Source organism: Xyrauchen texanus, chromosome 44 (genome assembly GCF_025860055.1).
Source record: "Xyrauchen texanus isolate HMW12.3.18 chromosome 44, RBS_HiC_50CHRs, whole genome shotgun sequence".
NCBI classification, from domain to species: Eukaryota; Metazoa; Chordata; class Actinopteri; order Cypriniformes; family Catostomidae; genus Xyrauchen; species Xyrauchen texanus.
Genome location: NC_068319.1, coordinates 19,511,663 through 19,529,576, shown reverse-complemented (window position 1 = coordinate 19,529,576; position 17,914 = coordinate 19,511,663). Strand labels below are relative to the sequence as shown.

The following is a 17,914-nucleotide window of genomic DNA, read 5'->3' as shown; positions in this document are numbered from 1 at the left end:
CCTCATATTTGTGCATCCCATATTATTTTGTTGAACTAAATGGAATGCCGAGCAAGTTTTACGAAATTAGCCTATTGCCCATGCTCATTACGAGGCGCTCATAACGCAATGCATATCAAGTTAAGCAGCACTATAGTAGAGGGTTGTGTAAGTAAACACGTCTGCTATGCGGTTTTCGAGGAGTGCGAATGTCAGCCTACAGTTTCTTGAATTATTGGTTGCTTTTTGCTTTCAGATCAATAGTCTTTACTTACTTAATATACAGTATAGACCTATGTATATGTAATATGTCTAAATATATAGTTACCACTGAGATTATCAAGCTGCCATAGGCTACACTGATGGTGACTGTCAAATCAACAATTAAAGGTGCATACAGTCATTTGTCCTCATTACAACATTTCATCCTACAGAAATTAACTAACATTGAAACGCATTTATAAAATCGATCACTAAAATGAGATGAAGACTCCAGATATAGACCTATCGTTAACCTTATAAAAGCTTTTTTATTCTGCATGGACAGTCTGTCTTACTGTTTGTCTGTCTTTTTTTTCTTTTTTTTTCTAGGGGGTGAGGCACAGTGATTAAAAAGGAAAATTTTAAATTGCAATTAATATCAAAAAGGTTGCAGACCTCTGCTATACATACTTTAATTGTTATTTTAATGGCTCTGCAATGTAAAAATCATAAAATAATGTACATACAATATTTTGGAACCATACACATTTTATTGGCATAAAATGCAACACTCAATTTTCAAACAATATGCAACAGGGGTCCCTGCTCCGTCTCTCTACATACCAAGTGGGTCCTTAGCCTGAAAATGATTGAAGACCCCTGATCTAGACAAATTGTCTATAAATGGAGACGATTTAGTACTGTGGGTACTCTCCCTAGATGTGACCGTCCAGCCAGGATGTCTCAAAGGGCACACCGCAGGATGCATATTGAGGTAAAAAAGAACCCTAGAGTGACAGCTAAAGACTTGAAAGAATCATTGGAACTGGCTAACATCTCTGTTCATGAGTCCAATATACAGAAAACGTAAAACAGGCATGATGGCTATAGCAGGACACCATGGAGGAAGCCGCTGCTTTTCAACAAAAACATGGTTTGGAAATAACATAATTGGGATTGCCATCATCGAGGGAAAAATGTATTGCCAAGTTTATCAAGATATTCTACAGGATAATGTCATGGCGGTTGTGTGCCTGGTGAAGCTCAGTAGAAGTTGGGTGATGCAGCAGTACAATGACTCTAAACATTGAAGTAAATCCACTACAGAATGGCTTCAAAAAAGGAAAATACACCTTTTGAAGTGGCCCAGTCAGAGCCCAGACCTTAACCCAATAGAGTTGCTGTGGAATTACCTCAAGAGAGCGGTTCACACCAGAAATCCTAAGAATATGGCTGAGCTAAAGCAGTTCTGTAAGGAAGAATGATCCAAAATTCCTTCTCAACGTTGTGCAGGTCTAATCCGCAGCTACCGGGAACACTTGGTTGAGGATCGATGAGTTATTAAATTCAAGAGTTTGCATACTTTTTCCTCAGCACTGTGAATGTTTAATGGGAAATGTTCAATAAAGACATGAAAAAAAAAAAATGTTTTTGTGTTGTTAGCTTAAGCACATTGTGTTTGTCTGTATCTGTGACTTTCATGACCAATTAATGCAAAAACAAACTAGGATAACTAGCTAATTCCAAAGGGTTCACATACTTTTTCTTGCTTCTGTATTCAAGAAAAGAACCATCTGATAAGAGTAATTTGTTCAGGAGAACTCGTTCTATGTTTTGCTAGGTTGTTAAGACAATGTGTTAATAATGATACATATGATGTGTTTTGTTGTAATTAGATAATAAAATAACATATCTGAAGAAATCTGTGTAAATACCTTTTTCAAGATTCTTTAAAAAAAATTATCAGCCTGGTCTCATGATAGTAATATGACCATGGCATAATTTTTTGCAAAACAAAATTACATGTGTTATTACATGTTTGGCTGCAGTTTTCCAGGGAAATATCCAATGGGGGGTTTGGATCCCCCCATTTATTTGTCGAATCCAGTCGACAAATAAAGTTCTTCTGAATGCAAACGATTGATTATTTTTAGAAACAAAATAATACTTATATTCTTTTTAACTACAAATGTTCGCTTCCGTACATCTCTGTGACGCGCACTCTTGAGAGGGATGACATAAACTCGTTGGTAAGGTCACGCGTTACGTGGAGGAGGTAGGAAGCGTGTTATTGTTTACAATAGAAACTTGCACAGACAAAGCGCCGTTCACAAACCAAAACAGTCCAAAACAATTTCAAAACAATACAAAATTATTTCCAAATAATAATAATAAAAAACTATGAAAACAAACTATGCTTCCTGACTCCTCCTCCACGTGACTTCTTGTTTGCATTCAGAAGAACTGTATTTGTCGAGTGGAGTCCTGAGGATTATTTTGATGCACCCTAAATATACATTTTGGACCATCAAAAATGGAGTACATTCACTTACATTGTTTAAAGGAGGAGGCCTGAAATGAAATCCTAAAAGTCTTAAATTCTTTTCTGATGAAAAAAGCAACTTGGATGGCCTGAGTAAATTATCAGCAAATTTAAATTTTTGGGTGAACTATTCCTTTAACCAAGGTCTAAATCTAACCCGTAGTGTCCAAAAACAAAATGTGAAATCAAAAGCACATTTTCTGAAGCAACCACGTCATATCATGTCAGCTTGCGTGTTTGACTAAACTTGTAATGTGGTCTTCCCAGTCCCAAGTCAAACACTCTATCAGGCAGAGGTGGGTAGATTAGCCAAAAACTGTACTAAAGTAAAAGTGCAATTATTTAAAAAAAATTATTACTCGAGTATAAGTAAAAGTACTAACATAAATAATTACTTGAGTAAGAGTAAGAAAGTATCCAATTAAAAGAGTACTCACGAAGTGAGTAACTTGTTACTTTCACAAATGACATAACAGACATTTACTCCCCTATATTCCATTACATAATACACATTGAACATGTACTACAGAATTATTATTATTAATGAAAATTCTGTCATCATTCACCATCATGTTGTTCCAAACCCGTATTACTTTCTTTCTTCCATGCAACACAATAAGGAGATATTAGACAGAATGTTTGCCTGAGTCACTATTTACTTTCAGTGAATGTTTTATGACCAAGACTGTCATTCCCTAACATTCTGTCTAACATATTTTGTGTTCCACATAAAACAAAGCGTCACACTGGTTTGGAACAACATGAGGGTAGAAAAATAATGACAGAAAATTCTGGCTGAGCTATCACTTTAAAGAGATAGTTTACCCAAAAATGAAAATTCTCACATCATTTACTCACCCTCATGCCATCCCAGATGTGTATGACTTCCTTTCTTCTGCAGAACACAAATTAAGATTTTAAAAGAATATTTTAGCTCTAAGATTTTTATGCTCCAAAAAGCACATAAAGGCAACATAAATGTAATCCATAAAACTCCAGTGGTTAAATCCATGTCTTCTTAATTGATATTGATAGATGTGGGTAAGAAACAGATCAATATTTGTCATTTTTTGCTCGAAAGCAGGGGGCGATATGCAGAGAAGAATGTGAATCACCAAAAACACAAGAAGAAGAATGTGTAAGTGATCTGTTTCTCTGTTTCTCATCCACACCTATCACATCGCTTCTGAAGATACTGATTTAACCACTGGAGTCATATGGATTACTTATGCTGACATATTTTTGTTTGTTTATCATTAAAATGTTGCCACTCTTTCACTTATCTTAATTTGAGTTCAGCAGATGAAAGAAATTCATACACATCTGGAGTTGCATGAGGGTGAGTAAATACTGAGAATTGTAATTATTTTGGTTGAATTATCCCTTTAATGGCTCTTGACAGATCTTATTGAATTTGTCAATAAGAGAGGTTTGGAAAATTTCTAGTAATTATTACAGTGAAAACGTGTAAATATATAATGCTGAAATATAAACCAAAGCAAGATCATGCTTTATTAATGCCTTCTTTTGCTATTTCATAGCTTTTAAAGTCCTGTGTGTATTCTTATTTCTGTGTAGTTACAGTTTTCATTTTCTTAAGTATTTATATCATTAGTTCTGTACAGCAGTACTGCCGCTCTCTAAATGCAGATTACACAGCCTACGTAGGGCACCAACCTTGTTTGTGGAACACTCGTTGTGTCTCAAACCACCCCCTATCCACTATATAGTGCACTATTTCGAGTTTTTGCTATTTTGTAGGAGTGTCTGAATTCTGAGTGAGCCACTCGTTCCCTACTTTTGTTCACTCATTCTTACCCACAATGCACTCATATTTCAAGTATACATTTGATGTACACTCAACAATAATTTCCCACAATCCACCACGGGGAAGACGTACAAGCTGGGAGTTTACTGCTTCCTTCACTCCTACAATGTTTTATTTCATGCTGAATGTAGTAAATTATTTTTTAAAAATCATTACTGGATTAAAATAACATAATAGCATATAGAGAGGCAAAACATACAGATGCATTTTAAAATGTACTCTTTATTTGATCAAATGTGTTTACTATTTATATTAACACACAGTATATGTTTAAAATGACAAACAGAATGAAGATTTATTGTGTTAATATATTATGTAATAAGAATAACATGTAAGGCCCAAGTATTTAAAAATGTAATATGTTACGTTTCTGCACCAGCCCCAGAGCTCCGACACTCATATCCAAATTCACTAATTTCGTTCACTTACTGCTGAGATATAGTGCACTAACTGCCATTCTTTATATAGGAAATAGTGAATGAGTGAACAATTGCGGACAAAGCCACACTCTTTGCCACTATCGCCTCATGCCCGCACATCTCACACACGCGCCCTGTGCACCTCGCTGTGCACACGCAGAAATGCTGTCTGTTCTCGCTCCAGTTGTCGACCACGTGAATGGCAGCGATTAACTTGCATGTTTACTTGGATTTATACAGTTAATCCTCCTGAAGTAGCTTCGATAGTTTTCAGTACCCCCGCGAGGGCACGGAGTGAATGCATAAATACTGTTTATGACATGCGAGACAAAGCACACTGATATATTGCTGCACTGATTTAAAAATTTACACTTAAAAACTGATGTCATAAGAGTTCAGATATAATATCTCCCTGAAAATGACCCTCATTAAACAGAAAAGCCCACGTTAGAATTAGAGCCAAAACTTACCTCAGCGTGCTGCCTTAAATTGGAGCTGTGATTTTAATCTTGAAATATCAGCTTGTCTTGTTGTTAAATGAAGGCATTGCATAACAAAACTATTATTTTATTCACTGTGTGGAGCAAAGGAAGTGTTTCGCATTGAAGAGTTTGCTGCTGCTGCATTGATGACTTGAGGGACTGTCTGCACTGTAAATCCCAAATCGCTCACTATACTTAAATTTGTTTTGGAAACAGCTTGCACATAAATCTTTTAGTTTAGTCGAGCACAGTAACATGAAAGTTTTGAGTACACTTGACACAAATTTAGGTGTTGTTTCTACTCAAAGATTTTAAATGGTAAATGGTCTGCACTAATATAGCACTTTTTTTAACTTTAGTGGTTCTACAAAGCGCTTTACACTGCATCTCATTCACCCATGTCTTGCCCAAGGACACTTCAACATGTGGAGTCGTGTGGACCAGGAATCAAACCACCAACCCTGTGATTAGTGGACAACCCGCTCTACCACCTAAGCCACAGCCGCCCCAAAATATATGCTAAGCACACTTATATGCTAAGCTCACAATATATTTGTTGTTAATTGAACTTGAGCACATTAGGCACTATGTGCTTTATAAATCTTACTACAGTTAACTCAAAATTTAAAACTTGTTGACTTAACATTAAAAAAATGTCAAACTAACATGATATGTGTTTGTGTCAAGTGAACATAACATATTTATGTTGTTTTGACATTTCTGACCATTTATATAGACTCTACACTAAACGTTTGTGTAATAGATGAGTTTGGATTTACAGTGTGTGATACCGGCTCAGCGTGTGCAGCTGTGTGAACATCCACGTAAAATTACCATTCAATAAGCTCTCAATAAATTACACACTAATTGAAATTAAACCCAGTAATGTAACGACAGTAACGCCACCCATTGTAAAGAAGTAAAATCATTAGAAATTTACTTGAGTGAGAGAAAAAAGTACCCACTTTTAAAACTACTCTAAAAGTAAATTTTTTCCCAAAAGGTTACTCAAGTAAATGTAACGGAGTAAATGTAGTGCGTTACTACCCACCTCTGCTATCAGGTGACCTACCACGGAAGCCAATCAAATTGGATTAAGTGTGTAAATGTAGGTTCATCTGTAATACAAGCATTAAAGCATTTTTCAAATAATGCGTTATATAAAGTGTTTCGATATAATAACATAACTTTGAGTAATAGTGCAAAAAATAAGTGTTTATAAAGTCTTAATCAGCTGTGGTAGTCCCAATTTGTGTGAAAGTGAATAAAACGCACCGTTGTTGTAGTGTTCATTTGAACAGGAAACTGCGACAAAACGTTGTAGTAACGTTTATTCTATGAGACTACGTTGAAAATGATCTTATAGTTTTGTAATAGGCTGCTAAGGCCAGTAAATTAGGAAGTTAGGGAGAATGTTAGGTCACCATTCTCATTCATTGTATATAAAACAAGAGCCTCACCTACATTCTTAAAAAAGATTTTAAAAATTGTCCAAGGAAGAAGGTATTTTAATTTTAGGGTGAAATAACCCTTTAAGCTAAAAAAATCGACAACATATTTCTGGAACATTAACAAGACAGAAGATCAAGTTACGGTGTGTTTACATATAAGACAGAAAGCTAAATATAATGAAAGTCAGGTTTAAGACTGTCACTTCCATCTCCACAATCCTAATCCTCTCCCTGGTCTCATAAGGAAGAGAGCAAGTCTGCTCAGTTGACCTGCTCTGACATGCAACTTTACACACAGACACACACATGCACTGATATTGCTGCCATAATGAAAGCTACAGGGAGATGAGGTGTGAATAACACATGAGTTACTCTCTCACCAGAGATTTGACCACTCTGCAAATAAATGCTACCACTCTAAGCCACAATATGTAACCTTCTGAGCCAAATGTGATCTGTCAAGATCAGGGGGCGGCACATAGCGCTCTTGTTTATGTGTGCTTGTAAACGCACTCTCATTGACTCTTTGCTGTACCATCTGTGCTCCATGAGTGTTCAGGACACATTAGTTTTGGTATATTTTTAGGATGGTCAAGATTTTTCAGCATGTTATACAGAGTGACTGAACAGCCATAGAGAAAAAGTGCTGTTTGCATATTAATGGCAGGATTTGGAGTGTCTGAATTTAGGGCTCTGCCTGAATGTGAGAGCAAAAATAATTCCTAATTTAGTCTAGAGCTGCACACACGCATTGTCACACAATCCACCCATGCAGACTCATGTAAGCTGAGAAAAAAAAAATCTAAATGGATAATCCCTGCTAGGTTTGGCGTTTAGTGAAAAAGGCAGGGCGGTGCTTTATTAAACCTACAGATAAAAAACAAACAGAGTTGAATTTCAGGATCTTGGTTAGATCTAAATAAAACACAGAAATGAAAGTAGGTCAAAGAGTAACTGGTGTGGCAAAGAGCCCTGCTTCTGTAGGGAAAGTAGTACATAAGTCTCTCCCTAATGGGGTGGTACACTTTTAGACATGAACATTGTATGAAAGTGCACTCTACAGTGATGCAATGTGTGTTACCTGTAGGTTTAGATCAGTGTTTAAAGGGATAGTTCACCTTAAAATGAAAATTCTCTCATCATTTTCTCACCCTCATGGCATCCCAGGTGTGTATCACTTTCTTTCTTCTGCTAAACAAAAACAAAGATTTTTAGAAGAATATATCTGCTCTGTTGTTCCTTTCAATGCAAGTGAATGGTGACCAGAAATTTGAAGGTCTAAAAAGCACATAAAGGCAACTTAAATGTAATCCATACAATTCCAGTGGTTTAATATATGACTTCTGAAACTATGCAAACACTTCAAGTCCTTTTTTACTATAAATCTCAACTTTCACTTTTACTTTCATAATGTGGTTTCCCTTTTGCTGCCTTTATGTGATATGTGGAGCTTGAAATATCTGGTAACCATTCATTTGCATTGTAAGGACCTACAGAGCAGTGATATTCTTCTAATAATCTTTGTTTGTGTTCAGCAGAAGAAGGAAAGTCATACACATCTGAGATGCCATGAGGGTGAGTAAATGATGAGAGAATTTTCATTTTTGGGTGAACTATCCCTTTAAGCAAACAAAGACATACTCTGTTGCAAATTTATTTAGCTATACTTCAAAATTTGACAGTACTGTTCTGATTTATAAATGTCTTTTAGTGTGACCATCTACCCAGTCACACAGCAAGTGAATCTGAATCCCAATGACTTTCTTTTCTTTGGAAACAACTGTATGGTTGTGGTAGACATTAGAGGTAATGTGTAGTAATGTTTCTACTAGAAATTAAGGGTGTTCTCACAACTGGCTCATTTGGAGCATCTTTGTCGGAACATGGTGCATTTTCTCCACTTGTTTGGTTCATTTAGGCATATATGAAGATTCTAAAGATATCAATCTTCTAAAACAGTCGCATTTAAATTTCAAACATCCCTATGTTAACCATGTACTATTAGCCTCATGGTTATTTAGAGAAGAAATCTGAGGGTCAGCATGTCAGTGCATTCATAATAGAAACAAGAAATTAGCCTTTGTTTAAATACTGGAAACCTTTTGCCGAATATATATATATAACATATAATTGCACTTTTTTGTAAGGTGTTATTTATTAATTCCTGATGTAATTTACTCAGTGTGATTGCTCCTTTCTGTGTTTGCTGCAGAACTATTAGATAGAGTTTCAGAGAGATCTTAGCCAAGAAAAGGCACTTTTTAAATGTAGAAATATTGCAAAAGTATACAATGACGGATACAAATAATCATGATTGAAATTTTGCAACTCGATATTAACATGACAATGCTCGAATATTTTTACCATTTGACACATTTTAGTCAGTTTCAAAACAAAGCAAACAAACTACAGGTCTGAAAACACCATTTGTGGATGCTTTCTTCATCCAAAACTATTCGGAGAACAATAAATGAAGAATCCCATTAGTGTCTTTGTCTCAAGGATATAGTTACTAATTAGGTCTCTTTTGGTTTTGAATCTGCAACAATGATCTCAAAATGATGATGTCTTATAATTGTCATTTTTCTCTCTCAGATGGGGAGGGAGAGGGACAGCTGTCCCCTCCTGTTGGAGCCGGAATCAACAGTAACAGCTGGAGTTTCAACTATGGAGCCGGCCCCGGCTATGGCCCTCCACAAGCCCTGAAGCCAGGCGAGATCCCCCCTGAAGCCTTCATAATTCCTGGCTCTCCTGCCATCATCTCCATCCGACAGGACCCAGGTGCCGTTGATGATAAGGGTGAGTTCATCACCTTTGGAAAGAAAGAGGAGTCCAAGAAGAAGAAAAAGAAGAAAAAGGAAAAGAAAGACAAGAAGGATAAAGGAAAAGAGGATGGGGATGAGTAATGAAGAAAAATTCGAATAAAATATTAGAGCTATCAACTTGTGGCAAAGGTTGACAGAAAGAGAAAGCCAAAAATTTTGAAAAGAGAGGAGTAATTTCTTTCAGTGGATCTCACCACCCAATTAATAAATCTACAATGTCCAGTCCTGGGCAGAACAGGGTTTGTGCCCTATTCACGAACTTACAAACCACAAATTAAACCTGCAAACATGTCTCCATGAATTTGATTGGCTATTTTCCTAGTTTTGACCCTGACTTGGTGCAAAAAAGCACTCCAGTCTGCAAAATGTTAACCAAACATACTTATACCTTTGCAAATCTTCCTCTTTGAAAAGGATTTAACAAAGTTCCAGTTAAGCTGGATATGAACTCACATGCCATACCAAGAGCAGCATTGTTCTCTGACTCCATCCCTACCTCCCTCACTCAACTTTCAGAGGCGAGAAAACAACCACTCTTCACCTCATCTTATACCTTGATATGCTACAAACAACGCTGTTTCAGAAAAAGACAAAAATCGAACTGCAAATTTTTCTGAGCTGGACACAGATTATGTGTGTGCAAAAAGACCACTCTCCAATTGCTAATACAGAATATCTAAAGTAAACATCTTCAGAGATGGATATGTAGCAGGTTACTCCAAGACAATTGCTTTCACTAACAAAATGTCCTAGAACAGGGCATAGAGATTGCTAACACCCACATCTATCTTGCTGAAATCTCAAAACTCATGCTGAAATCTTAAAAAAAAAATGCTTTAGCCAGTATATTTTATAAGAGCAAATAAATATCTGCTTATACAATACAAAAAGCATGCACACATGTGTTTACAAATTTGTACACACACAAGGATGTCCATACAGCTAAAGAGATAAAACACTTTTTGAGAGTTTCTTGATCTCTAATGCATAACACACTCAGAAAAGCCTAATGTAAGGCTACTGGCTGTTCACACCCTCTACATCTAAGGCCAACACAGGACTGAAGCACAGTATTCTGTCAGACTCAAAAAAAAGAACAGTAGAATAGATGCTTTGATGCTTCTTTCCAAAATACACCTACCCACCTTGCTGCTGTTTTGAATGTTTGATTGGTCCCACTTCCTGCCGGCTTTTTGTCTCAGTCCAGCTATTTGCTCTTACCCACTGCTTGTAAATTCTGCTAATCTGTTGCTAACCTCCTTTACCCACTGCTGTGTACTGGCCTAAGTCAGTACTTCCCCCTGGTGGTTCGTATTGTACAATGCGACATAAAGGACCAGAAAAGTCTTGTGCTTGAATCACAAATCAAGGAATAGTTCAACAACAATGAACATTCTGTCATCATTCAGTCACCATTCTAGATGCAATGATAGTGAATGGTGACTGATGGTAATATTTAGCAAAATGTCTCCATTTGTGTTCAACGGAAGAAAGAAAGTCATACAAGTTTGGAACAACATGAGGGTAGATGACAGAATGATCACTTTTGGGTAAACTATTATTTGATAGTTGTCATAGTTGAATCAAGCCTGTACAATGCAAATGGCTTTACACTCCTAGACCACACTTCTCCTGGAAAATAGAAGCACATGTACTGGCCTCTACATACACACACAAACTCTGACACACCAATTTTGCTCTCACAGCAGTGGAAACACCACAGTCTATGCAGCCATGCTTGTGGATATGGCTTTGCTTCAGAATTATGGTGCTTTCTAAGGTAAAGATGGAGGGTGAAAGGAGATTAGACTGGGACTGGAAGGACTACATTTATTGGCAGTACAGAGTTTTTCTACTGTATATAGTGTTTGATTAACATTCTGACATACTTTAGTTTTTTTTTAGTTTTTTTAGAGGGAGCACATCTTTTCCTTCTGTCTTGTCTGTAGAGATGCTGTTAGGTAAAGGAGAGATGTTTGTGCTGCTATGAGGCTGCATCATCACAAGCACACACCCACTCTCACTCAAGTCTCTTTCAGGTGTGGTTCAGTGCTGTCAGATCACAAAGTGACTGTTTGCATGTTAAACACAGTTAAAACTGAAACTATATATATATAGATATACGTAAATTAACAAATATGTTTTTCATAAAGATTTTCTTGTCATTTATGAAGAAATCTGGGACTTGTATTGTCTCTTGAAATATGTGGACATAAATCAGATTATTCCCTCAGACATACATGAACATATATTGATAATATACACTCACATAGAGAAAGAGAAACAGACAGCGCATAAAAAGAACACACGGGAACCATGTCAGCCCTGTGTCATTTGACGTTGACATTAACATTCTAGGTATGTGTAATTCTGTAGTGTTATTGTCTAATGCTCTTTTGTTTTATAATTTGTGCAACTTGAAAGGATCAAACCTTCGTTTTGTGCTAGGCTTTGAAATCAATAACACCGTAATGTGAAACCAATCCATACATTCATATAATATAAACACCTACCTTAAAAAAAATTTAAAAATAAAAATGATAAAAAAAAGGGTCTATGTATTCTTCCTGTGTGTAGTAATTATCTATAAATTCATCCAGTGCCAAAGTGGCATGATGCTTTTGACTTTGCAAATCTGTTTGACAAAAACTTTTGTACACCTGCTCATCAGTGTAATGGTGTTTATTATTTTATATTACTTTATACAATCTGGTAATGTGTTTTGTTTATAAATCACAAATAAAGGTTTCTTTCATAAGTATTGGAGATGTATCTGTGGTAATGATTTCAACAGTCTATATTTATTAATAACTGCTGATAGTAATAATAACAATATTGGCTCTTAATAGTCATAGTAACAGTGTAGCAGAATATGCATTTTCATCTTAAGTATCATTCATCATGAGTAGGAACATGTGGAACATATTTCTCAGTGAATAAATGCACTGCATTGACTTGTTTTAGGTAATATAATTCTTACTAATCCTCCTCTTATAAAACATTGAGTAAATGTATGCAATTATATATTTGTATGTGGAATATTTTTTGTGAATCATATTTATATTTAATATATATTGTACTACATGGACGTTTTGTTAATATAAGTGCTTTCCTAACAGAAAGGGGAATAACTTAAAAAGACATGTAAAAAAAAGACATGGGATATTAAAATAAATCACTAACATTAACTGTTCTTAATTCAAATTCGACATCAGTAATCTCAGCACAGCAGGACAGTCATTTGCATTTGTGCTACCCTCAGGAAAAAACGATTTAATGTTTTCTCTGAATTTTAGGTATGCAAATTATTGTTCACGTCCATTCAGATCAGTGGTTCTCAATCTTTTTGTCTCCAAGTAACACCATTGACCAAGACAACATTCACAGTGTCTGTCTCTCTCTCTCTCTCTCTCTCTCTTTTTTTTAAATGACAGTTCTCTTCTCTAAAAGGTGGGTGAAATACCAATTATAGTGTATCCAGATCTCCCAAGAGAAACCAGCAACATGGTCTGGAAAAACATAACCAAACCATTACCAAAATAAGCCATTACTTTTTTCCCTGTGTGGTGGATTTATCAACATAGAAATCATAACAAGAAGTTGATTAACAGTTAAGTATAATTTTAATTAGAAATCTGCTTCTGAGTCAAAACCCGGCAGCATCAAATCTGTATTAGTGCATCATATCTAACAATGATAAGACTTGGACACTGAGAAATTAACTTTTTACCAATAATAAAGTTTTCCTTGTATCTAGATTTGTAATGTATGTATATAGTAATCATACACAGTTGTTAAAAAGGTCTTTATTCACAGAATCCGACATGCACGATGGACAATTGGGCAAAGAAATGTGTGATGCAGCAGTTTCCTTTAGGATCAAAGTTCATGTTACATTTTTGGGGTCAAATAAAGTGTAGTTAAAAACAAATTTACTTTGATAAACACTTTCGCATTTAGTTTCATGAAAAATAATCAGAACATAATTAAGTGGTTATAACCGATTACCAGCATTGTAAAAATAAAATTTTCACTTCGGAACAATTAAAATCCCTTTGTTATGGTTTTCGGTTATATTCTGCTTTGTACGTTTCGGTTTTCGGTTTCGTTCCTAGAACCGTTTTTAGTCCCTGGTTGTTAGTGAAAGTATTTTGACGGACGTGAATGATAATTCACCAGTGTTTTCACAGCCTTGTACAAGACTGGTTTGTCTGAAAATTCAGTACTTGGAACCTCCGTTATCAAAATTACAGCAACTGATGTAGAAGAAGGTGCAAATAAAAATGTGCAAATAACTTATTACACCTTTTTGACAACCAGGGTTGGGAGGGTTACCTTTGAAATGTATACCACTTCAGATTACAGAATACATTCTGTAAAATTTAATTTGTAACATATTTTGTTAGATTACTCAAGGTCAGTAACGTATTCTAAATACTTTGGATTACTCCTTCAGCACTGGTAGATTTTTTTCACTTGTTTTGATTTTAACAACTCTGTCAGTACAGTAAGACAAAATACACAAATTAAAAATACATTCTCTGAAAAACCTAAATATCTTATGCAGTGTTGTTTCTAAAACAAGATAAATCAAACTGATCTTATTTTAAGGATTTTTAGATATTTTTAAAGGAAAACAATACAAAAAATATGATCAAGAATGCACTTTTTGCCCTAATATCAAATGTCTTACTAGAAAGAAAATAATTATGATCTAATGTGAATTTTATTTATAAAAAAATATGATCGTGCCTGGTAACATGCATGTAAAATGGCTAGAAATAGCATTTTAGCTTTGCTTAAAGCTGACAATTTACACAAGGTTTATTTCTATTTCTTCTGCTCCAAACTTATTTCAAACTTACTTCTCTGTCTGCTCGTATGAATGTAACACATCATAAGAAAGTGTTTCACCGCTGTTCAAATGCACTTTGGATCACATCATTTATATATATAAATGTTTTCCATCTGAAAGGATTAAATACAATTAAATTAAACAAATGGCAATAAAATGCAAAGTAATCTATTCAGTAATCAAAATACGTTTTGAATGTAACTGTATTCTAATTACCAATGACTTAAATTGTAACTGTAGTGGAATACAGTTACTTATATTTTGTATTTTAAATACGTAATCCTGTTACATGTATTCCGTTACTCCCCAACCCTGCCGACAACACATAAGACTTATTTATAATTGACGAAAAATGAAATTGCATTTTATCCAATTTATGGGGTTCTTGAGTCAGAGAATATCTAATTATAAATTATGTTGCATCGAAAAATATCCCCCCAAATGTTGTCCCAACTATTCAAACAGTGTTGTCTGAATGAACAATTTAATATTGGACAGTGTTGCTGATGTGCAAGTTCCCAGCTTGCATTGCAACATGAATAAATTGTGTGGCTATAGTGTTATAGGCTTATTTCTTGCTGTTTGCTGACTTTATTTAGGCTATGCGTTTTTTTTTTTGTTTTTTTTGCCACTGTTAATTGTTGTGTGGTGATTTTAAGAGTTCATAATTCAACTTAATATGGTTTGTTGATTGTCAACGTTATTGAGGGTTTGTGTGTTAAGTGTTGATGTCAAGGTAGCAACAAACGCATCTGCCACTGTATATGGACTAGTTATTTGATTGCCATGATTTGGTCGCATAATTTCGGAGGCCTATACTTTCTGTACAGATATGACGGAATACAATGTTGTTTGTTTTTGAGATTAAGTGTTGATGTTTTGAGATCACTTTAAGGTTCATTTTCAGCACCACGCAGACGGACAGCGCTCTTGCTGACTTTTGTACTTTTGCTGTGACAATGTGACCATTTTTAGTTCTTTTTCAATACAATATTTGTATATATTTTTAAGTAGCCTATGTAAAAATGTAACACTAAAACGTTTTAGAGAGGAGACAGACTAACTTGGTTGGTCCATGTCGACTTTTCCTAAAATGCATTAATGCTGTAACGAACAGAAAATACTCAGAGTGTCGCTATTCACCAAGAGTGCAGACTGACGCGTCTCTCCTCCCACATAATGTATGCAAAATGATCTCTGTCTGGTAGAATAAACGCAGCACAAATGGAGTAACAGTCCGTGAACGTCGATATAATTATTTTAATATCACTCGAAGAAGAGATACTGTATAGCAGTGTTGGGCAGAACAACCATAGCCGCAAAATCAACTCTTCAAGAATGGAATACAAATTATTTTCCGTTCCTTTGTGTTTCGTGGCTCTCCTTCTCTTTCCTCCGAGAACCGTCGGTGCAGATCTGAACTACAGTATTCCAGAAGAAATGAAGCGCCAATATGTTATTGGGAGTGTAGCCAAGGATCTCAGGATTGATGTTAAACAATTGTCTGCTCGTAAGTCTCGGATTGAAACAGAAGACAGCAGCAAGCGGTATTGTGACATCAGTCTGAATACTGGTGATTTAATCGTGGCAGAGACAATGACCGAGAGGAGCTGTGTGGTTCTCGAATCTCCTGCGTTCTCAGTTATGAGCTCGTCCTGGGAAACCCTCTTGAAGTACACCGTGTATTTCTAAATATTCGGGATATAAATGACAACGCACCTCGATTTCCAAATGATCGCATTAACTTTGAAATCAGACAATCAGCAGTTAAAGGCCAACGATTTCGTTTGGATGAGGCACATGACTCAGATATTGGACATAGCGCAGTTAAAGGATGTTCACTGGAGAAAAATAAACATTTCGTTTTGAATGTACACGATACGCCGAACATGTATATGAAAAGGAGCTGGATCGTGGAAAACAGAAGGAGTCACAGCCACAGATGGGGGATCTCCACCTCCACCACTCTGAAAAACGAACACAACAGACAATTTGGCCAGAGCATGACGTATCAGGAAATGAAGATGAGGTAAGAGAGGTTTAAGTCATCTGGATTCTCATTCATGACCCACTGCAATCCGTGTTGTCTCCGTTGATTATAGTTTAAAATGATATTTACGGCTTCTTGATTAAGGCAGTTTTTGTTTAAAGAAAGATTTAGGGGGAAATTATGAGAACGTCAAACTTTGTTATAATATAAATGTCTGTTTCTTCAACTTGTGGCTAATTTAATTACAATTATATGTATCCTAAATACAACAATTAAAAAAAAAAAACATTTAAATGAACAATTAATAAATTTACAGCTTCATGCCTAATAAAATATTCTGTTAAAATGTTTTATTTACATGGATTTTTCTTTGTTTTCTTCAAACATCACTCTTTTCATATTTCATCCAAAGTATCTTCTTCACCAACACCTTTATCGACTTGGATAACAAGTATACTACGTTTTTTTGGGGGGAGAAAAAAAAAATTAAAGGCAAAATGTTTGATGTGGTGTAAAAGACGCCCCAACTATGGGAAAGTATTAATCTTTAAAGACCTTAAAGAAATCATTTTCACACAATAAATACGGCAATGGTTTATGTTCATTTTTTTACATTATCATAGTTTAAAGCGAGCAACAATTATATATTTTATAATGGAGATTCATTGTTCAGTATTAAAAGGCTGGGACAAGACTTTGACAATAAATACATAAAGGAATCTGAGTAGTAACAAATGTAAATAATGTATGTGTGGTAAAATGGTTCGTATTCAGTTTTAATATAAATTTAAGCAAATGAAAAAGTTCAAATCTGTTAGTATTTAATAAAAACCAACACATGAAGTTCAAGAAACTCAAATACTTACAAATAAAACGCTTGTCTTGTTTTTGTATGCTATTGCCATCACCTCCCTTCTCTTCCTGAAAACATTCTTCAGGGTAGCAAAACACCCGTCTGCTACTGTAGATGGACCACATTTTTATTGCCATATATTGTTTTTGTGATTTAGTGTAAATGTTTTGAGGTCACTTTGGAGCTTGGTTGTGGCTATAGTGCACAGAAGTTAAGTTAAAAATGAGAAGTGTATTACGTTTGGTAAAAGCTCAGAATAGAGACATTTCAACCTCTTTCAAACAGATGTCATAATGTTTACTATTTTCAATTTGAAAGGTTATTCAATATGCCTGCGAGGTCGTTCATTTTCAGCACCACGCAGACGGACAGCGCCCTTGCTGACTTTTGTAGCTACTTTTGCTGTAAAAATGTGACCATTTTTAGTCCTTTTCCAATACAATATTTTTTTTTAAGTAGCCTATGTGAACATTTCACCCTGTCGATTTTTCCTAAAATGCATTAATGCTGTAACGAACAGAAAATACTCAGAGTGTCGCTATTCACCAAGAGTGCAGACTGACGCGTCTCTCCTCCCACACATAATGTATGCAAAATGATCTCTGTCTGGTAGAATAAACGCAGCACAAATGGAGTAACAGTCCGTGAACGTCGATATAATTATTTTAATATCACTCGAAGAAGAGATACTGTATAGCAGTGTTGGGC

General features: G+C 35.5%; 1 protein-coding gene across 2 annotated transcripts in view; it reads left to right on the top strand.

Moving 5' to 3' along the window:
• Positions 1–12,263, top strand: part of LOC127637139 (protocadherin alpha-C2-like) — a 34,272-nt gene extending 22,009 nt beyond the window's left edge. The window contains exon 4 of one of the 2 annotated variants that reach the window (XM_052118066.1): positions 9,279–12,263. In XM_052118066.1, coding sequence (XP_051974026.1) covers positions 9,279–9,589 — 311 coding nt within the window. In that variant the 3' untranslated portion in view covers positions 9,590–12,263. Of the gene's footprint in view, positions 1–570; positions 1,601–9,278 lie in introns of those variants that run through there. The other variant, XM_052118067.1, reaches the window with a different exon arrangement.
• Positions 12,264–17,914: the final 5,651 nt, after the last annotated feature.